Source organism: Ictalurus punctatus, chromosome 18 (assembly GCF_001660625.3).
Source record: "Ictalurus punctatus breed USDA103 chromosome 18, Coco_2.0, whole genome shotgun sequence".
Lineage (NCBI taxonomy): Eukaryota > Metazoa > Chordata > Actinopteri > Siluriformes > Ictaluridae > Ictalurus > Ictalurus punctatus.
In genome coordinates, this window is record NC_030433.2 from 5017250 (window position 1) to 5044272 (window position 27023).

Genomic DNA, 27023 nt, shown 5'->3' on the forward strand with positions numbered 1-27023 from the left:
TAAAAGAACCACAGTAAATGTTTATTTAGGTGTTATTAAGGCTTGTTGGAAGTATTTAAAGTGGTGCTGAGTGGATTCTGGAGAAAGAAACGAAACCGAAGTACAAGAAACACAAGAAATGTTTCGTATTTCCCTCATTAAGAAAATCCATACATTCAAACTGCAGATGTCCCTAGCAATGATGTCTACTTTGTGTACGTTTACATTCATTCGCAAGTTCATCAAAACAACTTACAATTAAAAAGAGGATACAATCTAAGCAATTGGGTTGAAGGTTTTGTTTAAGGGCTCAACAGTTGCGCAAGGCAGTCCTGGGATTCAAACTCAAAATCATCCGAGCACTAGCTTAGAACTTTAACTCCTGAGCTACCACTACCACACAAGAATGTCAGTCATAAATTAAAAGGTCCTTATGGTGCCATTATTATTAACTTCCATAATTGGTGAGCACATATATCAGTTTAACGGTTTGTTTGCAAAAGTAACTCTACACTGAAATGAAGTGCAACCTTAGCTATGTTATCTGCAACATTTTTATAGCATTCCAATACGACCTGTCAGGTTCTAAAATGTTTTATGTAGAGTATCTATTATGATCTGTAAATGATGCACTTTAGCATGCTAAACTGATTGCAATAGCGTGAAATTAGGATGTTCTTTAAAAAATTTTTTTTACCAACTCTCATTTGTGAGTGAATTCCAGTAAGAACATCTCTGAAACTCGCGTTTTGGCATGCACTGATATCATCACACAGTCAAATGTTCCTTTCTGTGTCATCAAAACAAGTATTCTGGTTGTCCCCCTCCTTTCTCTCTTCAGCAAGCATTTGTATTTCCCTTGTAGTTGCCTGTCGATAGGCATTGTCTCCCTATTGAGCGTAGCCTCTGAGTGGGCACTTCAGGGACTCCAGGTGACTCCCACCAGTTGTACTCTGGTGAAAGGACACAAGTGGGCCTATGGTTGATCAAATAGCGGTTAAGGTAACTCTCTTCTAATTCTTTGGCTCGAATCCCCTTCTCCTGGTCCTGTAGGATGAGTAGGGAGCATGTCTGAGCCATGGCTAACACCTTGGAGCACAGGCCTCCATAGAACTCAGAGCTGTAGTAATAGTCACCTTCCCCCTCTTCAACATAAGCCAGTGAGACTGGGTTCTTCTCGTAAGGGTAAGAATACCTAGGTTTTGCATAGAACAAAGGATGTAGTGTGGCCGTCAGCTTGCCCAAGATCTCTGTGCCCACTGGGTTTGTGAATTCCTGGTCAACATCAATGCAGTAGACATAATCTACCTCCAGATTTATCTGCTCCTTAATGAGGGTTGCAAGCAAAGCCATGCGCCGCAGACTGAGCCTATCCCAGCCTGGCATCTCAGCCACAGGAATGACACGCAGCTCCCTGTTTAGCCCCAGATTCAGGGGAGGATCCAGTTCTCGTGGTCTGTCAGTCAAGACGTAGTAAGTGACATAGAAATTGAGCAGGAAGTAGAGTTCGGCAGAAGACAGGAGGCGTTGTAAGTAGTGATTATAGTTCCCGATTGCCAGGATTGCCAGGCCCGTGCGGGCACCAAGATGGGCAAACTCGTCTCTACGCCAGACCGAGGATTCACTGTCCCCCCACACCAGAGGGGCACCCCAAGGTGTCATCACAGGAACCTCTTTAATATTCAATCCTGATCGCCTTTGCTGAACTCCCGACAACAGAGACATGGTCTGGATAGGAACAGCAGACATTCTCTTCTCCCTTAGAAAGTCTGGAAAAAAAACTGATGAGTAGAACCATTTCTCAGGTATTCTTAATTTGCCCAATTTATAATTTCCATTGATTGTAGTTACAATAACTGGTTATTGCCCAGGCTTTGGTTCACATATTGGATATTGCATATTGGTGTGTATAGATCATATCCACTACTAAACCTTGATGGGGCCATATGGACCAAACTGGAATATATACATAACTGCATTAAGAGAACATGAACAATTGGAACCCAACTATAATTATTCGATTTTGTGATAAAATGTCTAATGGAAATCACTACGCCAATTCCCATTAGCAAGTAGAACAACACTTATATTGTTTTGCTCAGTAGGGTTGTTCCAGCAACTTGGATAATATGAAATTGTCATGTAAACATATAACTTCTGTGGAATACTCCTCCATGCTTTTGACACTTAAGGCCCTTAAAGTGATATTTTACTACATGACAACATGAGAGTCAGTAACTAGAGCTCCAGACAAAAACCGAGATGATGGTTATTTCCTTAACAGCGTTGACGCTGTTTTAATAAAATGGTTGTCGCTCTGTCTGCACTTATCAATGTGCTTTGGTGCAACAACTCCCCATAGTGCAGAAACAGCAAGATGGATTTTATTAAAATGGAGTTAGTCCACAAAAGTAAACCATCAATGTTTATATTTAGCAATAGTTATTGAATTGAATCTCGTTTTAGGGTGAAATATCACTTTAATGACCTAGATTCTGTTTATTTCACCAGCGTCTTGAAGTTTTATATCCTGTTTTTGCTGCTGATTCTCAGGACCACTTGTACCTCAGTTGATGCAAGATCTAGAAGCTCCTACACATACAGCATTTTAGACACAATTTGGAATACTCTTGATGTTTTTTAAAATCCAGCCTAAAAACTTCCTTGATTTCTTACACTATATGGCCAAAAGTATGTGGACACCTGACCAATTCACTTCTATTTGTGCTTTTTGAACATCCTAATCCAGATTTATTCCTCCTTTGTTCTTATAATACCCTCCACTGTTCTGGGAAGGCTTTCCACTAGATTTTGGAGCGTGGCTGTGGGGATTTTTGCCCATTCAGCCGTAAGAGGTCAGGTGCTGATGTCAAGGCAAGGAAGCCTTGCATGCAGTCAGCCTTCTAATGCATCCTAAATGTGTTAAATGGGGCTGAGGTCAGGGCTCTGTACAGGACACACGAGTTCTTCTAAACCAACCTTGGCAGACCATGTCTTCATGGAGCTCACTTAGTGTGCAGGGGCATTGTCATGCTGGAACAGGTCTGGGCAGCTTAGTTCCAGTAAAACGGATTTGTAATGGAACAGCATACAACGACATTCTATACAATTGTGTACTTCCACTTTTGTGGCAACAGTTAGGGAAGGACCACGTATGGGTGGGTGTGATGGTCTGGTGTCCACATACTTTTGGCCATATAGTGTATATTTCTGTTAAACTTCATCGAATATTAGGAACACAAGTTCTACACTCTCAGAAATGGTTCTTTAAGGGTTTCTAAAAGGGTTAGATAGGGAAACAATTCAGTAAGATTTGACAGTGGCTTGCATAAGTATTCACCCCCCAATTTGACCTTTTCCACATTTTGTAGTGCTATAATTTAATTGGACTTGACTGAGAAATTTTACCATTTGTTTTACACAATAAGTCTAATTCTACTTAAACAAAAAAGCAGACAGTTGTTGGTTGCATAATTATTCACCCCCCTGGGAGAATGGTACTTGTATCTATCAGCCATAGGCATCTGGATCTGAAAATACATAGAACTTTGAGTGTCCCAACCAGAGGGACAAGTCATCTAACCATAAGGATTCTACAGGGTTCAGTACAGATTAAATATATACTGCTATACTGTATATATTACCAAAGATTATTATAGATGGTAAATAATAATCAGCTTATAGATTAAATACAGTAGAATCCTCATTAGATTTGTATTTTATGAGGCTATTGCTACTTATTGTTTTTTTTAATGACATCAAGTCCTTTATCGTTCACTCTGTTTTATGTAAAGCACTTTTTTGGAACTGTCTTGAATTGTTTTGAGGTTAAACTTTTAAAAAGCAAATCTTATATAATCAATTAAACATGAGAGAATTATAATGGATTATGCTCCTTTTACAGTCATTTTTAAAAGCCAGTGACAAATTATTTCCCTAAGCACAAGTGATCCTTTTTTTGTGTGTGTGTTTGGATCAGGCATGTGCCTGTGGGCTATGAGGCCTTAGAGCCTTGACTGATTTCAAAATGGTGACATGGACAAGATTCTGCACTTACAAACCAGTCCAGCGAGAAGACATACACCCAAGACAAGCAGTGGCTTCCGATTCCCAAAAGAAAATCCTGTAAGAGTGAGTATATGAATATACGTATGAAAATGAACATAGTACTGAACAAATGATGTCATGCGTGTAAGACCTTTGATGTCATGTTAAACTTAAATGCGTGTTGTTGCACAGCTTTAGGCTCATGTTCCTGTATGACAATTCAGCTTGTGCATTAAACTTGTTGAAGTGAAAAAATTTGGTAGACGTCTCCACATCTTTGCACGTGCCGAGATCCTGCAGAGAGCAGAATATGAAAGGAATGCAAGTTGTTCGGTGATACCATGCGTTTGTTTCTCTGTCTTTTGAAGAACTGCTAGGTACTTGGAATGAGACACAGTGTCAATGCTAAAGTATGTTGATGATTGCGTATTGAAAATGCGAAACAGAAATATGATAGATTAGCAATGCTAGCATGAAGAAATAAAGATCAACAACAAGTGAGCAAGCCAGGAAAAAAGTGAACGAGAGAGATTAAGTAGCAGAGCAAAGTCTCACTGACCTGAAGGCAGCCTGCAGTATGGGAACAGAGCCATGTCTCTATTTTTCTGTCGCTCTCTCTCGCTCTCTTTTCTCACTTAGTTTTAATCCAGTTTTCTCTCCCACCCGTCTGTTTGTTTCTTTTCTCTCCCGATACTCTTAGTTACATTCTCATCTGCTGCATTCTTCACTCTTTTTCTACCCTCTGTCTTGATATGGTTGAGTTTAAGGAATCTGTTCTGGCTCTAACCCACAGCAGCCAGATGTTTACAGCATTCTGGTGAACAGATTTCAGACTGAAAAGAGAGAGGAGTGTAAAAGGGGGATGGATAGATTGCGCTGAAGGACAGCATGCAGATCTACTGTTTATTAGCGCAACATAATAGGCTAATAGGCTATTGGATATTATAGACTTTATTAAAATGAAACGTGCGGAGTTCGCACGTTCTTCCCGTGCTTTGGGGGTTTCCTCCAAGTACTCCGGTTTCCTCCACCAGTCCAAAGACATGCGTTATAGGTTGACTGGCATTTCCAAATTGTCCGTAGTGAGTGACTGTGTGTGTGATTGTACCCTGAAATGGATTGGCACCCAGTTCAGGGTTTCCCAACACCGTGTGCTTCAAGTTCCCTGGAGTAGGCTCCAAGCTCCCCCGTGACCCTGTGTAGGATAAACTTCATGGAAAATGGATGGATGGATGGATGGATGGAAGTGATCTTCAACGATATATATTACTTTTTGGGCGGGTTTAAACCGCTTTCAATGACATGTTGGTCTAGTTTCACTTTGAATAGCAGTTTCTTACCTGCTGATAGTGGAGCTAGTGGGATTTACCAACCTAAAGAGAGTGATGCAGCAGCACTTTAGTGATTCCGTCTGTCCAGTCTCACCTCCTCTTCTGCACACTCTGCTCAAACAGATCAGCTTCCAAAGTTTCATGTTAATATCTACCTGATATGTTTATCTGATTAATACTACCTGAGTTGAGTCTCTGCTGTAACTCACCGTACCTGCATTATGTACTCTAGCGGTACTGACTTTCCAGAGTCCAGCGTTTGTTGTCTCTACTACTTCTATGTTGGATTTCGCATTAATAAGAGGCATGAGAAAAGGGTGGTCTCTTATGTTTGAGATTGGGACGCATGGTGGCGGTTAGCACGTTCGCCTCATACCGCCAAGGTTGCGGGTTTGATTTCCGCCGCTGCACCGTGTGAGCGGAGTTTGCATGTTCTCCTCGTGCTAAAGGGGTTTCCTCCGGGTACTCTGGTTTCCTCCCCCAGTCCAAAGACATGCATGGTAGGCTGATTGGCATGTGCTGCAGGGATTTCCTCCGGGTACTCCGGTTTCCTCCCCCAGTCCAAAGACATGCTTGGTAGGCTGATTGGCATGTCCAAAGTGTCCATAGTGTATGAATGGGTGTGTGAATGTGTATGTGATAGCACCCTGTCCAAGGTTGAACCCTGCCCTGTGCCCCATGCTCCCTGGGATAGGCTCCAGGTTCTGTGCGATCCAGTAAGATGAGTGGTATAGAAAATGGATAGATGGATGGATGGATGTTTGAGATTGTTGATTAATGTAGCAATGTCCCACTGTGATGTCAGTGTGGCACACAACAGCTAATGTCTGACAGGAATAAGGAAAATACAACAAGCACCAACCAACAAATTAGCACCAGAATTATTAAGGACGTCACAAATATTTCAATAAAAACATATTTAATGTGTTTCATGGTGGAGTTTTCCGCCATGAAGCTTTCTCATGTTTACACCACAAGATGGCACTATAACCTTTCATACAAACAAACAGACTATGAAACTATCTGTAATTTGAACATGAATTCTCTTTCCATTGCTCTTTTAATACTGTATGCATCTTTTTCTTGCTTTTCATTTCGCCTCCTCTTTTGCAATATGTTCTTGCAATCAAATGACACTTAAATTATTAATGATGTTGGAGCAGACTTTAGGAGGGAGAGCATTTAGGACTCTCTCTCTCTCTCTCTCTCTCTCTCTCTCCCTCTGAGTGTGTGTGTGTGTGTTTGTGTGTATATGTAAGTGACATCTTTTTCCTCGTAATGGAACCCCCCCCCAAAAAAGACCCCCTGCGAAATCCCACACACAGACCACAAAGCGTTCACTTGCAAGATAACTTTACAGTTTATTATGATGAAAAACCATATATTATAATATTCATACATAATTGAAACTATATTGGCTTTTGTAAACATCTTTAATCAATCAACATATATAAACACTGACTACACTGAAAAATGAATAAATTACAGGATGTGTGTGAACGTTCTTCATTCCCTCTCTTTCCATCTTGATATTCTCTTATCTGATTTTTACATTTTCTCAGAGCTGGCAGAGAAGTGGGGCGGGGCTACAATCACAGAACCAGGCAAACGTAATTGAAACCAGGCTTTTGAGGTACACTCCTGCTGTAAACATAAGAGTTAATGCGTTTGCCTCATGAATATATTTAACTGAGCATCATGACGAGCCGACATTGCAGCGTTCAAACTTGTTTTACTAACATCAATAACAGACAATAGCTTTCAGGTCTTTATTACAATAAATACGCTGGATTTATTCGTGTATAGTTCTGAAATGATTCACACGTAACACAAAACTACCTGCAATAAGAGCGGGTTGTTATATGAGATATGATGATGTCAAGGTATAGCAGGATTCAATAGATAGTTTTTTTTTTCCTATTCATTTGCATAAATTACTAGGAATCCATAGAAAAATAAATCTTTATTTCATATTATGAACTGTTGAATATACAAAATAAGCTGAGTCCCCTACATAGGCCATGGTAGTCTAACAACTCTTTTATATAGTTCAATCCTTTAAGGATTTTCCAAACCGTTCACCCATGTGGCCTTGGAAAATTAAACATTTTAATGATCGTTTCGTTTATAAAGTGCGGACCGGAACCGGAATGACGGATGAACTCTGGTATATCCAAATAATGAACTAATAATAATTATAAACATGATCTACCCTGTATAAAGAATCTAACGAGTTTCTTGTTAATTATATGCACATCTGTGTAGGCTTTAAGGTGTTTTTTTTCCTTAATAATTTGTGGAAATAAAACAGATTTTTGAATAGATTTACAACACATCTTTATAATCACGTTTGCATATTAAATAGAATACTATATGATTAGGTTGTAAAGAAAATCTTTCATTGAAGTAGCGCATGCAGAAAGGGCTGGCAGTGAAAGCAGCATAATGTAAGCAGCGGTAGGGCAGTGAGGGCCCGGAATGAGAGAGGACATGGTCACGGGGCACAGGTCACATGACAGGAAGTAAAACAGCGTGTTAAAGGAGCACCGTACATCCAGCTGTAGGCAATTACGACATTCACGTCATGTCGGAATTACTGTGGGTTAGAGTTTTCAGCTTGTCACGTCGAACTAATAAAGAAAGTCAAACGTATTATTGCATAAGTATTCACCCCCATTGTTGTGAAACCCTGAAATTAGTTCTCGTACAGCCAGTTGCCATGAGTGGCTCCTAAACTGAAAAGTGTTCACGCTATTGTCAGGGGATCTTGATTTCGATGCCACAGCCAACCATAGCCAGGACTGAAAGAGAGCAAAATTTGCTACGCTCTGAGGGTGGGAGGGATTGCATTATTCTCTCTCCCTATCACAATCGTGGGCATCTGTGAGCTCATGTATGTGGAAGAGGGCAGATATCTCTTTTCTCTGAGTGCGTTATGCTGCCCTGTGATGCAGCATGAGCAGCAGTTTGAAATGATATGGAGGTTGGCTTCACATGGCTCAGAGGAAGCACGTTTTTGCCCAACCCTCCACAATTGGTAGCTGCGATGTGATAGGGGAGTTTTGGCTAGTGGGTCGGAAATTGGGGAGAAAAAAAACTGTTGCCACCAGAACTCACATAAGTAATGCAAGTGTCATGTGATCTCAATATAAATACACCTGTTCCTGGAGTTTATTCACGAACATACCTAGACAAACAGCATCATGAAGACCACGGACCTTATCAAAACAAGTCTGGGTCAAAGTTCTGGAAAAGTATCAGTCAGGGTTGGGTTATAAAATATATCTGAAACATTCTGCAGAACACCTTTAAATATATTTATATTTATTTAAGCACGACTCTACATAGTGGAAGCCCTCCACCAAATATCAGCTGTTCACATGGCAACTATAACCCGGAAGCAAGTGAAAGCTCGGCTTTATGGAAGAGTGGCAAGCCACGTGAAATCCTACTTGGACTTTACCAAAAGGCATATTGGAGACTCTGCAAATGTGGGAAAGGGCATTCTGGTATAAAGAGCTACCTTGGCACAACTCTGCTCATCACCCTGGACAACATCTCTACAGTGAAGCATGGTGGTGGCAGCATCACGGTGAGTTTCACTTTGTAACCCATTAAAATGTGGAAATGGTTAAGGGGGGGGTGAATACGTATGCAAGGCACTGTATGTGTCATAAAATCTACGATAATATTTTAATTTTAAGATTTTTTAGACGCAATATGAGGTTTTCATCTTTTTCCGAGTTGATGTGAATGCAGCAGTATATGACGAGGAATGAGAACCGGTCATGTGCACAGCACAGTAGATGGGACTGAGATACACGAAACATAAAGAGGCCTCAGAGTGATTACAGATGAGAAAAAGAGTGATGAGAATAAACTACAAACCGATGTGTAAGAGTGAATCTCTCGTTCTGTGCCTGGCTCTCATTCACTTATCCATGTGCTTCTTCTCACTTTCTGCCATTACATCATTTTACCTTATATAACCTTACTGCGTACCTATTCCGCTGACCTTCCCCTAACCTTCCTTTCGCCTCTCCACCACCTCACTGCTGCTCTCCTTCAAGCATGTCGAACAGAGCCTGCATCAGCCGGTCGTCTCTGTGCCGATAGGCTTGTGCTCTGTAGAAGTTGTCGCTGTAGTCGTTGTACAGGTTGTTCTCAGGAACTGTGTCCTGTTTGAGCCATTCCATGGCTTCGAGCAACTTCTTCTTAGGGATCCTGTCTCGAGTTTCGGCTCGGCCGAAGGAAGCCACGGAGTGAGGATACATGGCAGGGGTCTGTCTGTTAAAAGCTGACTGGAGGAGGCGCAGCAGCGCTAAACTGGGGGAGGACGAAGACTGCGACAAAGCAGGCTTTTCTTCTGGGCCAGAAGCAGTGTCAGGTGTAGAAGATGTGACTTTAGCTGGTGTCAGGGGCTTCTCTGGTTTGTTAGGAGAGAGGGCGGCCTCCTATAATGAATATACAATGCAATATTTGATTTTAACAAATAACAAAAGAGCATAGTTGAAACAGGCAGATTTAAACGTTGTGGGAATTTAAAGGAGCAGTTTGGAATTTTTCGGTTACAATGGAATTTCCTTGTGCACTGGCCAAATTGTACCCTTTTTATTAGAACTACATTCTTCACTTTTTAGGGGAGAGAGGCAAAGCCCTGTTACAGCTGGAATGGAGCTCGTTTCTGGGCCAGAAAAACTATAAAGAGAAGCTTGTAACAAAGAAAACAACAATATCCATTGCACAGAAATGATGCAAATCTCAGCTTGTCAATGGTATCTTTGAAATAATATGATTAGTATAGGTCTAGAAACAACTACAAAATTGCAAACTGCACCTTTAAACAATCAGTACATCGATTAAATGCAGTGTCGCATAGATAATCTAAAAGAAATGCCAGCATACAAGCAGAAAGTATGTAGTGTGTGTACTGTACTGTATTACTCTTACCTCCAGCATGTCCTCCATGTGTTCCACTCCTCTGCGGTCGTTCTGCACAGCATTGTAGGAAGTGTACACTCTCGGCTTTTTCATGTGCTCCGGCTTCTCAGAGGTCCCGTGTAGAATGAGCTTCCAGCTTAGGATCTGCCCCTCATTCTCCATCCGCCCTGACTGGAGAGAAAGCGAGAAAGAGTATAAATGGAAAATACTGATATAGGAAACATATGTTTTATATATATACATATATATATGTTTTATTTGAGCAGCCGAGTATCAGTGAAGACTATTTCTGAGCCGGAAAACAAGTAAACAGAAGCGTAAACAAAAGACACTAGCAAGATAAATTGCATGGCAATATTGTGAATCACTGTGAACATACAGTATCTTTAAAATGAAATCATTATTAAATCATATATCTAGAAACAACAAAAAAAATGATACACTGCACCTTTAAACATTTTGTACATTATTAACAATGTTCTATGATTATTAAAGGTAATCTAAGAAAAAAAAAATCCTAATTCACATATTTCACAGAAAGATGGAGCTCTTGCTATTTACCGTGTCAGTGATCTTCAGGGTCCAGGTGCCGGAAGGGTTCTCTCCCCAGGTGTGCACAGACATGAAGGCCCAGTTCCTGAAGCCATTAGTGGAAGTGTCCCTCTCCCTCTCAGCCAAGAGCACTGTAGTAGTACCTGATTGGACAAACACAGTGTTTTACACGCAATAGTATGTAGTAGATCTGCCTGGAGCTATGTACATGCACAGCACCAGTGTGTGTTCTAAGTGTGAGGGTATATCTCACCTGATGGAGAGGTAAGCGTGATGTGGAGGTCTCCTCTCCTGGTGTACTCAATGCTGGCCTCTACCTGCACGTGCTCTAATGAGAAAATAGCGTTTGTCTGGCCAGTGCATGCTTTAGTGGGGATCTCAATGCTGATCTCACCTGCTGCCTTCAGAGGCCTGGAACAGAGTGGAAACCAACAACTTTATATATATATATATATGTGAGTACATACTGTACTGTATGTACCATGATAGTAGGCATGGTGATAAATATTGTCTCCTTTGTTTTGGATTAAACCTTATGTTATAATATTGTAACAGACCATAATAACAGATAACATTAATACTGCATATATTACTGTCACCCTCCTAATAATCTGATCTGAAAAAAAATAATTGCCTGTGAATGTCCTGTACCTGGGCTGGAAGGTGTCATCTCTCACAATGCATTGTTTCTTCTCAGGCACATGCTTCCACACTTTGGGATCGGCCAGGTCTACCAGAGCTTTAGCGTTGAGCAAGCCGAATCCGAAGCGGCTGTTCACCATAAGACCGGCGCCGTTCCTCTTCCAGCCAGGGTTATTCGCTAGAGGATCGAACTCGGACGTCCACACCACCAAGTGCTGCAGGTCCCTCCATGTTAGATCAGGACTGGAAACATTCAGACACCTACACTTCAGTATGAGCTCTGAGCAGTCATACAGTATTTCTGTTCATTTATAGATCAATTACACATAACATTAACGAAAGATTTTGTTAAAACCAATAACCCTCATTGCAATCTTCGCCCTAGCCTAACGTTATTAAAGAGATTAAAGGACATCTTAACTGTGCTCGCTTGACTATGTGTTGAGCATATGATTTATTCAGGGCTGTTTCTAGTTATAAGTGATATAAGCAGTTAATTAAGACCCCCAAGCCACCAGAGGGCCCTGTTTTAAAAAATATAAAGATTAAAATTAAAATAAAACAAAAAAGTCAACAGATTTTTAAAAACAAAAACACATTATTGTTTATATAGTGAATTTTTCTGTGAGGCAGCATTTATTTTGCATTTATAGAAGGAGTCTCCAGAGTCAGTGCTTTGTAACAGTCAGAGGTAAAGCTGTAACTGTAAGTTTTCACGAAGGAGAGCTTAACGTTGACAAAGTGCTGTGTTATAAGAGGAGCAAAACACTTCTGGATGTTGTTATTGAAAAAAAATGTTAATGTATATACTGTAAGTGCTGTTGTGATAACATCTGTACATACTTCTGTTCTAACGCCAGAGCGAATATCCCAGCTGCCAGTGGAGCAGAAGCAGATGTTCCAGTGTGTGTCTCTGTGCATTCATTGTGAAGATCAGCACTGGTCTGCAGTACAATAAATGAGACAACGGGTTTAAGGTACACAGATATATGTACGTCCATTAATTATTCACAGGACAAAGTACCAACCAGGGGAGACTGTAAATGTCGTGTTTCAAACAACAACAACACTACATTTGTATGTGGGAAGTGGTAGCTCAGTGGTGAGTTCAAATACCAGCTACACCAAGCTGCCACTGCTGGGCCCTTGAGCAAGGTTCTTAACCCTCAATTGCTCAGCTGATATAAGAGATAATTGTATGAGATAATTGTAAGTCGATCTGGATAAGGGCATCTGCCAAATGCCATAAATGTAAATGTAATGTCAGGCTGTAATAAGAAACTTAAATTGGGGCTACTGGTGGTTTCTGAGGTTTGGGTCAATAATCAAAGGAATTGTCTGTAGAATTTGTCTGACTGATATTGTGATCTAGTTACTACATTTATATTTACATTTACACTTATGATATTTGGCAGATGCCCTTATCCAGAGTGACTTACGGAAATGCTTTGAACTCTCTATCAATACCTACATCCTGATACTGGTTCACTAACTCACAGACTAAGAGTACTATCAGTCTAATCTGACTACATATAATCTGAGTCCAGGATGCAGAGTGTATGTGTTTAAGTGACTCACAATCCTCTGGTCAGTGTAGTCTCCACTGCTGTAGGCGGTGGCGAGGGTGGATGAACATTTCTCAGCATACCAGGGCGAGAGACCCTGCTGTGATGCGCTGCTGATGGAGACGGTGAAGATGCTGTCCGTATACCCATCACAGTCACAGTTATCACCCTGACGCCCACCGTTACCTGACGCCCAAACAAAGATGGAGCCCTTTCCACCACGGCCCTGAGGACACCGAGCCAACAAAGTCTTTCTTAAAACGCGAACGTTATATCATATCGAATGAAATTGTACACAGGGAGTTGGTGTCTCACCTTCTGGATGCCATACTCGAAGGCTTTCTGTGCCAGACGACCTGGCCCCTCTACTGTTTTTCCATCGTCGTTCGGCCCCCAGCTGGCACTATAGATGTCAACGTGGTCAGGGTTAAACCCTATAGAGCTCGCCTCGATGGCATCGGTCACAATTCCGTCCAACATTCGGATTCCTGAGGATCAAAATGAAGTGGGGAAAGGGAATGTGAATGTGATGGAGGCTTTTTTTAAATGGAATTTTCAATTGTACTGGTTAGTATAATGTGTTCTTTTTAAATATATCAAATATAAAAGTTTGGAGACCCAAATGGACCTATAGCATGTTTCAATTGGTGTAGAAAAGTCCAAGTATGTGGTAATTCAGATGAGAGTTCAAAAGTAGTGATCAAAACACAGAAACATTCTGCCTTTGACGGCTAACTGTCACATCACAGCAACCCACAGACTCAATCTCCCAGCAAGCACCGCCGCCTACCCACATGAGCAGCCTATATAAAGAGACTTTCATTGATTCGTTCTATGCAAAGTATTTGCCCGTATTTTCATTGTGTTAGTCTTCTCCGGTCTGATCCTGTTTCTGTCCATAGTTTGTGACCCAGTTTATCCTGTTTGCGAATCACCTGACCTTTTGTGCCTGTTTTTCGACAGCATCTTTGCTCAGCGTTTTGGATTGTTTGCATCACTTTCCTTAAACTGCTCTGTCTGCATTTGCATTTGTCTCAACCTCCATTTTGTGATACTAACAGCCTTTCTTATAATAAAAAAAACCCACACCAAAATAGTCCATTTTCCGAAGCTGAATCAGTGTAAATTGATTCTTTTTGGTTCATTTACTGTTTGGTTTGGTTCCACACTGCACAATTAAACAAACTAGCTATCTTAGCTGATTTTTTTTGTGTGGTTTTTCTATATTGTCTATATTCTATTTTTCTTTATATTTTCTGTCGCCATATTTCTGATCGAGGAGTGAAAGAGTTTTACAAGCCCAAGATTTTTTTGTTTGTTTCATTATTTTCGGTGTGAAATCAAACCAAACCAAACCAAATAGCAAGCGGACTTAAGAGTATGACTGTAACTCGGACGCAGACTCAGGAAATGGTCTAATAGTTGCGCAAATGCCTTTATTAAACCAAAATCTAAAAGGGACAGATTGAGCTATAGATCTGATATACTGTATAAAAAGGATTTAAAAAAAAAATCTCTTAATGTATATCAGACTTTGAATGCACTCATTTATTCAGCGAGATGTTTAAAACACATATCTTCCTCTGGTACACAAGCTCCTTTTTGCTAAATAAAGAACAAGATTCAGATTCTCTCACCTCCGACCTTTGAGTTGTACGCCACTCCGACTCCACATTTGTTGTTGTCTGCTTGCATTGCTATTTCACCTGCACACCTTGTTCCGTGTCTGATGAGCAAAAATCAAAAGAATATCTTAATATAACCTAGTCCATTTTATACTTTTATTTATAAATACAGAATGGCCATATTTTCCAAATCCACAGAACTCTGAATTCTCCAATCTGATTGGTCAGAAGGTGCTGATTCATTTTCTATAACAGCAGCTCTGACAGTATTTCCGACCAAAAGGTAAATCCCAGGTTTATATGAATGTGTTCTTGGTAACACGTTATAATTTCTATATTTACAGCTCATTCACAGGGACCTGTACGGCAGATGCTCCACAATAATCTAAGCCTTATAATAAATGAATTAAAAATGTGTTGTCATACAACAAATAAAAATGTAGAATCATTGATATGGTGGATCTTTATGTAAGTTTATTTAGCATTTATGGAAGGAGTCTCCAGTGTCAGTGCTTTGCAACAGTCAGTCCTGTCACCTATCAGTGCTTTTAATGTTATGGATGATTAGTGTATGTGCTTTATAAAAACTTACTGTTGACAAAAACCCTGCTCAAAGTATTGTATTAAATGTTTTGGGTTTTTTTTTTTTTTTTCCCCACTTGATAGCATGATAGCATTATGCATTAAGTCTTTTCAGATGAACTTTCTTTCAAGAATAATTGGACTATTGACAGACGCTGCACATACAGCCAATTATAGTGAAGTACTTCAAGTCTACTTGACAAAACCATGCTATCACATTTGTGTGTGTGTGTGTGCGCGTGTGTGTATGTGTGCGTGTTCACACAAGACCTCTACCTACCACATTATGAGTCAGTCAGATGTGTTGTGTGGGAGCTGCATGTTGCTTTATTGTGGGAGAATAATGATTGTTTTCCTTTTTTCTACCACCTAAGTCAGCCTCTAATTGCCAAACAGGTCAACACTCATCATTTTACACTTGCAGAATGATTTTGGGGGGCTCCAAAAGTCGTAGCATCTCCAAGTATTTGATTTCTGAATGTAACAAATGTTTTACATGATGATGCATCTCTATTTTTTTTAGTACAATGGGAGTCTGCTATTTTGTAATGAAAACCCAGTAGAGGATTGCTATGACTAGGGATGGATTATTGACTAGGCCTACTAGGACACGCACCGCTAGGAGGCCTCGATGAGCATAGATTTCAACTGAATTAAGTCATTACACGACACAGTATAAAGAACACGAACTAATATACAAAATATCAAACTTGAAGTATGATGCTTTCATTGCAATCTACTGTACCTCACTTATATCAAAGTGTCTGTCAAGTAAGTAAATAAATGCGAACGTATATATAATTCTGTTACGCAAGAATGGATGAGAGACCTTTCTAAAGCAGACACATGGTTTGGCTTTAAACACAGCTGTCATTTTTTCAAGCCCCGATGACGTCGAATTACATCAAGCAACAGCGATTCTTGCATTGTTGCCCTAATTCTTGATTACCAAGCGCTAATCCTAATCCGAGAGGAGAATTATGACGGTCACTCACTTGTTCTCATTGGTGGAGTCGTATCTGGGGAAAGGATCAGGATCGTTGTCATTGAAATCATAACTGGCATCAGGATCCTGGAAGAGACAGAGTTTTTGCATTCAAGAAAGTTTCCCTGAAGTGTCACATAGTGAATCCATACATTTCGGTTCCAAATATGGGTGAATGCATACAGAAAACTCACATAACTGAAATGTGAGTATGACTGCAGCTTTACAAAATCCAATGTACGCATACAGCTGGGCAGTTGAAGAGATTCTGTTCTTAAAGCAGTTTTACACTGTGCTGGTTAACCAGAGGTAAAAAAAAAAAAAAAAAAGGAAATTCTGCCTGTTTTCGGGTGTACCTGTGTTCAGCATTGAATTTATTTGTGATGTCACACTCCACAGTATTGGTTAATGGCTCCTGTGGTTATTATGAAAGTAGACACTCAGGGCTTTAAGAATTTGCAGTATTTCAAAAGTGTTTCTTTTTTTTATTCACACCCCTCCCCTTTCCCCTTGCCCTGCTCACCAGCAGAGTCATGATACTCTACACACAGAAACCCAACAGTGTCCTGATTAATCTTATAACAGACTTGGGGACATAAAATAATTAGTTTGTTTATACTGATTGAAAAGGTCTGGTTAGTCGATTTCAATTCCACTGGCAGAATGTAACATCTATGTACTGCTAGAAAGGGTTACGCGGTCTTTTAAGATTATTTATTATGTGTCACATCCCAATTTTGTAATAGACAACATGTGGTCTCCATGTCAGATTATATGGAGTGTTTTTATAAGATGTGATTGTAAGGTCTTCTAAACTTAGTATGTTCTGCTTACATCATGAGTCAGTGTGATCCAGGCTCATGTAGAAAATAAGGTTGCATAAGCAGGAACATTTTTGAGCTTGAGGTAATAAGGATATTTTCCAATCCAATAGTATGTTTTGTTTATGTTTCACCATCGCCATTACCGCATTTGTAGCTGTCTCGTGAGTTTTGCGCAATACTTTGCCGCATTCATTTTGGCGGTGTTTAGACAAGTGTTTTAATCATAAATTTCTGACACTGTCAGAATGTTGTTGGCAGTGAAAAATCTTACACGGTAAAGCTGGCTTTACTTGGGTTTTCTGGACACACATTCAATACCGTTTGAACGGCAGGACGAGGACAAGGCTCAGTCTCTGACTGGGAAATTAGCCTCTATTGACTATAGGACATAATGCTTGAGTACTTCCATCACTGTACAACGGAGACATTAAAGGACTTCTGACTGAGTGAAGACAATTACAAACACTATAGGTCCATATGTGTGGAAACGCAGACTCACACTCCATTTCCGCCTCCTTCAGTCTGTGTGTATGTGTATGTATGTATGTATGCGTATGTATGTGTGTGTGCGGCCTCTGATTGCAACACATCTTTTCACTATCACACACAAAAGGCCCGCACTCAAGTGAAAAGCGCATCTCCATCAGCCTCTACAGTTTGTAAACATGAGATGTAATAGAACGCGTCAGAATACAGCTCATGCTAGAATGTAATATCTGCATGCTGATGCATATTTCTCGCTGCATAGAGGCCTTAAATATCACAGACGTTTGCAAGCATTCCCGTCTGTGCGTTCATTAGATGGCTCTGCATGCTCTGGTGACGGTCACTACAGATAATCGTTCGGCTGGCTGGGGGTCGTTGTCACCATGGAAACAGACGAACGATGTTGTGGCGGTGGAGTGGCCTGTTGCTATGGTGACGCACTTACGTAATTCGGGTAGATGTCGGTGTGGTTCCATTCCAGACCGTCATCCAGCACGGTGATGACAATGCCTTTACCAGTGATGCCTTTCTTCCACACAGGGATCACGTGAAGGTCCAGCTTCGGCAGCGACGACGATGTCCGTGTGTCTTGCTACAGGGCAGGATAGATGGAGTGAAATGGTTAGAGAGGATATAAATAGTCTTATTTGGGTCTGAGCATGTGTGTGCCTTTGTGTGTGTCCCTTTCTCCATGGCTATAGTATCTGGCATAGAATTCCCAATAGTAAACCATTCATGATTTCTATTATTAATAATGCGAACAACCATGATAGCCAATATCCTCTGTAAGCCAAACATTGGATTATAATTATTGTTTTGGCAGCCTGATGTGAAAAATCTGTAAATCCATGTCATGTGCGAAAATTGGATCATGGTTATGTAACTACTGGAGTAAAAACTGGAGCGTTATTTTTAATTCCTGAGGTAAAAGTTACTGCTACACTGAAACAAAATTCTGTCACATAAACCTACACCAAGATCCAGTTACTGAAAGGGTCTTTTATTTTGATGATTTGATCTGGTTCAAAAAGTGATCTCATGCATCCACAAACCAGAGAGAAAACAATGGCATGTGGCTAATCTACAAGTGCTAGCTACAGCGCTGCAGCGCTTATCACTACAGCGATAAGAAGGCCCAGACTGGGCAGAAGTAAGTTACTCTTTTGAAATAAAAGCACTGTATCTTGTAACCAAATATTCTGATTATTATTATTATTATTTATTTTTATTTTTTTATTTTTTTTGTAATAGTATTATATTGACTAGCTAAACACACTGAAGAATTCATTTAAAGTTTGCCAGTTTAATGTAGTTTGAAACACTGTGTAACAAGAGTAGACCTTCTATGAAATGTTGTTTAGTTTATTTTAATGAACAACTGAACTTTCACCTAATGATTGTCACAAATTCCCCCTCTCAATGCGAGTCATGATGCTCCAGGTGCTTTTGTTTATGTTTGGCCATGTACCTTTGTTTTGGTTTTGGTCCTATCTCCACCTCTGCGCTGTCATTGCATGATTACGCTATTGTGTTCACCTGTTCTATGTTGATTAGCCAGGTTATTTCTCTCTCTGGTGTTTGGACTTCTTGTTGCAAAGTCTCACCAATAGTATCGTGCAATTCTGAGAGTTATTTCCTTGTTTATTTCTATTTCTCTAACACGTTCCTGTGTTATTGTTTTTGAATAGGGAATCTGCGTGTGTACATCTTGCCTTCGCTAATCACATGTTCCAGTGATACAGCATACTAGTCAGCTGAAGTTAGCTAACTACAAGTTGGCATAAATAAATCAAATATACAAAGTACAAATAAATGATGATAGAATTAGATGTTTAAAAAAAAAAACTGAATCATCATGACAAAAATCGCAATTAAAAAATACGTTGATAATGTGTTAAAAATTCACATTTGGAAAAATAAAAACATGCACTGTACATGAAAAATTCACTACATGAGATAAACGTGTGAAGGAAGATGTGAGGTGTCTAAAAGACACATTTGTATGTTGATGTGACTTTTATGTAAAGGTTGTATCTATAGCACTTTGGTTTGAATGTGCTTTACAAATAAATCGACTAATGATCAAAAGGCTCTGTATTAATCCCATTGTTAAGCCGCTCCAAAGCTGAACGGCTCTTGTTTAAAATGAAAAGCGACCGATATAATCTTCCGTCTTGACCTTTTGGAGACTATTCTCAGTCCTCGCTGTGTCTTGAAGACGTGCCACCTTTAGGCAGATTATTAACCGTTAGAAAGAGAAAGCACTAAAGTGCAGTCACAGCTACAATACAGAAAGAAGAGGACGTAATCAGCTTGACAATGAATCCGTAATTCGTTTAAAAAGCTTGGCATGGGAAGTGGAAGAGAGCTCATTAGTGTCAATTGGTTAATGGACAGGGAAGGGAGGAGAAGTGAAGCCCTGCCCAACATCGCTGATGACTCAGAGCTAAGAGAAGGGCTCAAAGAAAGAGCTTTGAGATAGAGACTGCATCGATGTTACACAAGCACGACCCTCAGGAATGACTCATAACTCAGATCTCTAAGCTGAGGGAGGGGGAAGGGAGCAAATATCATGCGTATGGCCACATGTATCAGGATTTTTAGATAGGATGACCACAGCCCTTAGATATTCACACATAATTCACACAACGTAATAGCTTTTCTGGATTATGCTAAAACAGCAAAGGTCCGTCACAACACAAAACATCTCAGCTACCGCCTGCGGATTTCTTCTATGATCGTTTGGTCGGAAAAACCAAAGACATGCTCAGAGTCGCCACACCCACTAAATTACAGCATACGGCTTTCTGTAGAAATGGAGAGAAACGCCTTGTGAGTCATCTCTGATTGAATTATCAAGAGCTACAAGGTAATGTATTCACCACACTCCATGACAATCTCTCTTTTCCCTCTGCCCTCCCTTCCTTCTTGGCACATCCTGTCTCCTCTCCAGACCTCGCACGTCATCCTCACTCTCTCCCTCTCCCCCTCTTTCTCTATGCACCACTGCACTACGACGGCTCGTACCGCACACGAACATGCCGCGCAAACCAGGCCACTTTTGCAAATTGGTTCTTTAAAAAGGACTTGCCTTTTATGCATGGGCAGAGATGTTAGACTTATCAATTCGAAAATGTCTAAAGGTGACTACAATCTACACATTTAACAGGGCAGTCAAACATTGTTTCATCGAAAACAACCATTAGACACGCCGAACATCTGAACATGCGTTCTCATTTTCAACATTTAACTTTATTTTTATTTTTATTGTAGAGCACATGCATAGTCACCCAAATGACAAGAAATATACTGTGGTTGATTTGACTCAAGAGATGAGGATATTCAATATAAACAGATTGAAAAACATACGGCAAAATCAAGCAGGAATTCATGTTATGAGGTGTTCAATTAGGACTCCGGGAAGTGATACCTTTATGTGCCTTTTATGGGTGACTCAGATTTCCCAATATCCTGTTTTATAGTCATAAAAGCAAGATAAAACAGGAGAAACCCATAATACTAGAGATATTGCAGAAAGACGCATAACTATGATACTTGCTAAACAAAGGAGAGAGCAAGGGAAGCCATATGTAAGGAATAAAACACTACCGGGCGTGCTGTTAGTACAAAATGTCCAATGACATGGTAGTGTCTTGCGGACCAACGTTATTATTGTTTTGAAGCACGTCCCTCACCAGAGTCTCTTTTTTCCCTCTCGCCTGAACTTAATAAGTCAAAATAAAAAAAATGTGGCTTGTCACATTACTGAGAAACCAAAAAACATTCAGACTTTCCCATGTCAGACAACACAAAGTTACATCTTTACCGCTGATTGTTACAAAGCGCTGACACTGGAGACTCCTTCCAAAAATGCTAAATAAAAGTCTTCTCACAGAAAACGTCCCCATATCAACAATGACATGGTTCTTAATCTATTTACATGTACCGCCCACTATACAAATCCCTGTGAATCAATTTCTATCATAAAAACAGGTATTAGAAAGTGTATATTAATGTAAAGCTTCAAGCTGGAAGCTACTATCACAGCTGTGGTGTTACAGAAAATGAATCAACACTTTTCTGACCAATCAGATTTGAGAATGCAACAGCATTATGGTATAGCCAAAATGAATCGGTCAGTGAAAGTATTCTATTTGATGGAAAAATGGGTCAAAGCTCAAGGCTTGATTGGCTGTACATGTATATCTGGTAGAAGTGGGACATCTCTGACCGAGTTAGATGGATTGTGTAAAATAATGACGTCAGCCCACAGTGCTAAAACAAATTTAGTTGGTTTGGTTTAGCAACGGCTGATTCTCTCCTAAATATCTAAATATATGTTCTTTTTCCTTCTGTCTCTATCTATATGTCTATTCAGTCAACCATTTTTTCCCACAGAATATTTCCCATATTTTCCCAAAGCCTCAAGAATAAGGCCTCAACCTTCAGAGTTATGGATTGTTGGGTCACTTAATGGGGCAGTCGTGGCCCAAACAGTGCCTAATGGTTACTGATTATAAAGTTGTAAATTCAAATATATTGGATTAAAAACATGCTTGCTCATAAAATCTGTTCATAGAGACATAGTTTCTAAATAGTTTCTCACCCGAATTTACTGCCAAACCAAGGAGCCACGACAAATCCATATTCGATTCCAGCCCAACCATTATATATCGTTGTTTATTTATTGTCATTTATATCTGCTTATTTCTTATTTGCTCTCTGTATATAACCAGCTTACTTACCCCTAAACTTTGCAAGGTTTTGCCACTTTCCTGTGCATTTCCTGTGAGTAGTATATTTCTGTTTATTTCTATCGGTTTGGACTGCTAGTTTTCTCCATCGTTTGTGAGTTTGATTGGCCTACTCTGTTCGGACTGACTGACCGATCGACCACTGTTTCCTGTTCCGTTTGTTTGCTGATTTGGATTTAAATAAAAGGCTTGCGCTTACATCCTACTGCATCTGCTTTATGACTAAAGCACTAATGCTGTATACTACTATAGCCAAGAAACAGAGTCCCAGAGGAAACACTGGCCTAGTAATGAAGTGCTTGGGCCAAGACAAGTCTCCATGTCCAGAGAGAAGAAGAAATTCACTCTGTTGAACAACACAGACTTAAAAACATGGTGATTCGGATTTTAATAGATGGACCTATTCTTTTTCTCATTGACTTTCTAATTCTTTCTCTCAGTTATCAGTGAAGTGAGGCTTTCATTTATTGATATGGCCATGATCTTTTTGGAAACGTGTCTTTTTTTACCACCAACATTATCAAGCATATTAGGCATAATAAATGGCTAATTTGCCTGCTCTAAAGTGCCACTTGCCACAGATAAATGGAGAGCATAAATTATAAGGAAGTTGATTGAACTACACACAATGATTATGTCAAGCCAACCAAAGGAAGCTCACCAAGTACCACTGCTGGTTCCACATGGGGTCATCAAAAAGTTTGTCCACAGAACAGTCTTTACATTCTCCCCCCAGTGGAGCACGCTTGCTCCGTTTCATTTCATACTGCTGCTCTGCCCAAGACACCTTCGGAGAAAAAAAGACAATAACATTTTTTTAGATATATTCACAAATACATACATTTGTTGATAGATGGATGAATAGATGGATGGACAGATGTTTGAATGGAAAGACGGATGGATGGATGGGTGGAGAGATGATTGGTTGGCCAGATAGATAGACTGATGGACGAATGGATGTGCAATGCCGGTGGTGCTCTCTCAGGCAAATCCGTTGCCACCTGCACAGGCTTTTATAATGCAGCCCTCTCACACAGGTAATCAGTATAAACATGTCACACCCGGTCACAGTTTGACCCTAACCCTAACCCTCTTTATAAGCACTCCGAGGGCCTCATTCCGCATGCGGACATCGTTCTGTGCCAGCCAGTAGGATAGCAGCATGCTGCTCTAATTAAATGTATTTCAGTATTCAGAGTTATAGAAGAAAATATTGAGAATTGAGTTTAGAGAAGTCCATTACGCAACAGTGTGAGGAGGCTAACAAAGGAGTCAGCCACCGAGAAAGAATATTTAGTTCTTTCACGTTCGGTCGTTGAAAGGGCCATTTTGTGTTAAGCCATAGGCTCCGAGTTGACGAGTCTCATAACTATTATACCCGGAACTTAGCGTTGCGTTTAGTGCTATGGGCTGGCGTACACGACCTACCTGATTCACACCCCACTTAAGGTGGTTGTTCACACCGTTGTGTTTAGCCAAGTTTACCCCTGCCCGTATCACTCATAGTCTTTCATAAGCACTACAACCCTCACACATGCTATTCCTGCATTTAGCTCAGTGGCAAGTGCTACAGTCTGCTGCATATAGTTTACCTGGTTTGCGCCTCAGACAAGGCCTATGATTATGCTGCAGTGTTTTTGTGTTCAGCCATAGGTTCTAAGTTTTCCCAGGCTCATATCCCTCCCAATAGTTTCATAAACACCACACCTTTCATGATAGCATTGCTGCATTTAGCTCAGTGGCTAGTGCTACAGTCCAATGCCCACAACCTACCTGGTGTGTACCCCACTCAAGGTGTTAAGTTTTTCATACTTGGTTCCACTCCACACCATATATTGCCCTCTTAGACAAGTGGGTCCTATACAACGCTATTTTACATCCTAGCGCCGAGTCGCGTAACAGGATGGATGGATGGTTGGATGCATGGTTGGTTGGTTTGTTGGGCAGATGTTGGTTGGATGGATGCATGGATAAATGGATGGATGGATGAATTTAGACCAAACATGAGAAATGTTAGTCATTTACACATTTTAAACTGCAATGACTACTGACAGTCCAACAGATAATGTATATTTAACACATGAATGTACAGAAATAAGGAATTTCTGATAGAGAGTTCTTACCCTGTCATCTTCTGACAGCCTTTTGGTAATGTGATATGCACTTCTTTTGGTCCTGCTAGGATGATAGTGATGTTTGAATAAATAATGGTTCTCTAGGGCCCCAATCTGCAAAAAGAAGAGGATAGAGCACCCATTGATGATTCATTCTTGTTCATTAAGCTTTCTATCTTGTGGGTTTGGAATTTGGGTTAACCATTTTCACCCATTTTACTTTTAGTGAGCTAAACTTATTCAATTCAACTTAGAACTTATTTAACTCCTGAGATAAAAACAAGATCATTTTTGGATGTAGTTCAACCACTTTCAGATTGCTTATAGTTATGTAACGATATCGTAAGACATTTTGCTGTTACTAAAAATCCCCATTTGTGGAGTAAAAGACCCCTATTGCTCATTTTTGTTAAAAAAAAAAATCAATAATTAGGGGAAAAATTCATGAATGTTTTAGAACCAGATAAAACACCAGGGAAAATAAATCTTTTTAATTTTGCCTTCACTCTACCTTTCCTTGTCACTGGGGTAGACCTCAAGGTTTCACTTACTGTACCTTTATTTATTTTTTTACCTAGAAAGATGCATGTTTACTTAGAAAGTTTCACAGATTTTGTACCTGCAGCCTTTTCGCAAACTATCATATATCCACGTTTCCAGGTGAAATACACATATTAATGATACGATACGCAAAGTAAAGGTACCACCCCAGTGACTAGGAAAGTTATTTTTAGTTGGTCAGAGCTCAAGGGACGTCACACAAGGCAACCTGTGGATCTCTCAAACTTGCCAACTAATTTGTCCATTGTAAAGGTCTCAAATACAGATATACATATAGTTCACAATAGCGGGAGATTATGAATAGAAGGAGATTATGCTTAAACAAAAATGCAATTAATTTCCACCTGAAAATGGTTGTAGTTTACCTACAGTATGAGTTCATGTAACCATAACTCGCTTATATTCACCGGCAGAGCTACAACAAAAACCTAAAGTAATTCATATATTAACCAAGCAAAACTCCAAATAAATCCCATGCATAAACCAAACAAACCTACATGCATTAACCAAAAAATCCCCATACATAAACCAAACAAACCTCCATGCTTAAACCAAGCAAAACACCATCCATTAACCAAACAAAACCCCACAAATAAACCAAGCAAAACTCCATGCATTAACCAAGCAAAACCCCACATATAAACCAAGCAAAACTCCATTCATTAACCAAGCAAGCTCCATGCATTAACCAAACAAAATCTTACGCATAAACCAAACAAAATCTTACGCATAAACCAAACAAAACCCATGCATTAACCAAACAAAATCTCATGCATAAACCAAACAAAACCCCACGCATAAAGCAAGCAAAACTCCATGCATAAACCAAACAAAACCCCACGTTTAAACCAAACATAACTCAATGCATTAACCAAGCAAAACCCCAATGCATAAACCAAGCAAAACCCCACGCATAAACCAAGCAAAACCCCACGCATAAACCAAGCAAAACTCCATGCATTAACCAAACAAAACCCCATGTATAAACCAAACAAATCCTCGTGCATAAAACAAACTCGGATGAATATGTGATAAAACGCTGTAACGTGAGACGTGTGTGGTTTCCCATCCGCCTACCTGTCGCACTAACTCGTAACCGAGCTCGTCGGCGATGGTCCGGGCAGCGTGTAGACCCCCCGGTACCTCCACGGCCCACTCGTTCAGGTATTGTCGCTGGGAGCGCGCGCACACAGCGCACAGAAGAACCGCCAGAGTCGCGCGCAGCATCATCACCGCCACCGAAGCCCGACATCTCACTCCCATCTCAGATTAAACACCAGGAATAGAAGAAAGGAAGGCGTGCGTCGACTCGCTCCCGACCGTTTTATGACGCAACCGAGGTAATAAATAAATAAATAAATAAACAAACAAACAAACAAATAAATAAAATGTCCAATAAATAGCTTAGAATTTATTTGTTGCCTTCTTTTTTTTCTTTTTTTTTTAGCCTAAATTCCGTTTTATTCTAAGGGACCGATTTTGCGGCAGTGTAGAAGGAGTAACTGAAAGCAGGCGGGGAAAAGCTACCAGTGAATGATTCGGGGAAGGGGAAGGGATGTTTACACGTCAATTTGCGAAAACGTTCTGACGTCAATTTCTACCTGGGGTAGGATGCTCCAGTCCCGAGAGAGCAGGAGCAGGAGGAGGATGAGGAGGAGGAGGAGGAGGAGGGGAAATTTCATCTATAAATAACCACAACACTTTTTTTTTTATCTAAGTGAAGCTGGAGAGCCTTTGGAATCTCTGTTCATTTGTTTCTATGAAAATGTCAGAGCTCATTTTGTAGAGCAGATGAAATGAACACATTCAATCCTTCACTATTCAATGGATTGTGTCCTTTGATTTTTTTTTTTTTTTTAAAAACCCATCTAATTTATATATTTTTTTGTTTTTAATTTATTTATTTATATATAGGCAACATTGACGACAGGATGCGCGTCATTGAGTCGATTCAGCACAGCAGCTTTGGACAGCTCCAGGCAAAGGCTAGGATACATTGACTAAGATTACCTGCTGCCTAAGATTGTTATTCCTC

The 27023-nt window shown here is 40.1% G+C and overlaps 2 protein-coding genes and 2 long non-coding RNA genes across 6 annotated transcripts; 2 read left to right on the top strand and 2 right to left on the bottom strand.

Annotated features, from left to right (window-relative positions):
• On the bottom strand, nucleotides 1-4873 carry LOC108279304 (globoside alpha-1,3-N-acetylgalactosaminyltransferase 1). 3 transcript variants are annotated; one of them, XM_017493445.3, is made up of 4 exons: nucleotides 4586-4872; nucleotides 4178-4320; nucleotides 4037-4102; nucleotides 1-1748 (listed from the first exon to the last, which is right to left on the bottom strand). In XM_017493445.3, exon 4 carries the CDS (start codon nucleotides 1726-1728, stop codon nucleotides 817-819), a length of 912 nt encoding a protein of 303 aa, XP_017348934.1. In that variant the 5' UTR covers nucleotides 1729-1748; nucleotides 4037-4102; nucleotides 4178-4320; nucleotides 4586-4872; the 3' UTR covers nucleotides 1-816. The 3 variants fall into 3 exon arrangements, with proteins under 3 accessions (XP_017348934.1, XP_017348933.1, XP_053543649.1); XM_017493444.3 differs by lacking the exon at nucleotides 4178-4320 and having other exon boundaries at nucleotides 4586-4873; XM_053687674.1 differs by lacking the exons at nucleotides 4178-4320; nucleotides 4586-4872 and having other exon boundaries at nucleotides 4037-4171.
• Nucleotides 4017-8988, top strand: LOC124629139 (uncharacterized). Its single transcript, XR_006984031.2, has 2 exons — nucleotides 4017-4110; nucleotides 8691-8988. It is a non-coding gene; the product is annotated as an uncharacterized LOC124629139 (long non-coding RNA).
• Nucleotides 6699-26706, bottom strand: pcsk1 (proprotein convertase subtilisin/kexin type 1). The gene is made up of 14 exons (XM_017493442.3): nucleotides 26066-26706; nucleotides 24437-24541; nucleotides 22975-23100; nucleotides 18005-18151; nucleotides 16260-16336; nucleotides 14695-14783; nucleotides 13373-13545; nucleotides 13071-13283; nucleotides 12336-12436; nucleotides 11502-11735; nucleotides 11104-11261; nucleotides 10860-10993; nucleotides 10308-10469; nucleotides 6699-9811 (listed from the first exon to the last, which is right to left on the bottom strand). Exons 1-14 carry the CDS (start codon nucleotides 26249-26251, stop codon nucleotides 9407-9409), a joined length of 2310 nt encoding a protein of 769 aa, XP_017348931.1. The 5' UTR covers nucleotides 26252-26706; the 3' UTR covers nucleotides 6699-9406.
• Nucleotides 11635-14153, top strand: LOC108279305 (uncharacterized). Its single transcript, XR_001815492.3, has 2 exons — nucleotides 11635-11763; nucleotides 12353-14153. It is a non-coding gene; the product is annotated as an uncharacterized LOC108279305 (long non-coding RNA).
• Nucleotides 26707-27023: the final 317 nt, after the last annotated feature.

What these genes read in the sequence shown, in the direction of transcription:
- LOC108279304 (XM_053687674.1), bottom strand. Translation starts at nt 4,166, where the DNA reads ATGACATCATTTGTTCAGTACTATGTTCATTTTCATACGTATATTCAT. An exon ending in TCTTCTCGCTGGACTGGTTT is followed by an intron (nt 1,749 to 4,036) that starts GTAAGTGCAGAA and finishes TTTTTTTTCCAG; the next exon opens with ACTTTCTAAGGGAGAAGAGA.
- pcsk1 (XM_017493442.3), bottom strand. Translation starts at nt 26,251, where the DNA reads ATGGGAGTGAGATGTCGGGCTTCGGTGGCGGTGATGATGCTGCGCGCG. An exon ending in TCGAGTATGGCATCCAGAAG is followed by an intron (nt 13,284 to 13,372) that starts GTGAGACACCAA and finishes CGGTGTCCTCAG; the next exon opens with GGCCGTGGTGGAAAGGGCTC. An exon ending in ACATGGAGGACATGCTGGAG is followed by an intron (nt 9,812 to 10,307) that starts GTAAGAGTAATA and finishes TATTCATTATAG; the next exon opens with GAGGCCGCCCTCTCTCCTAA.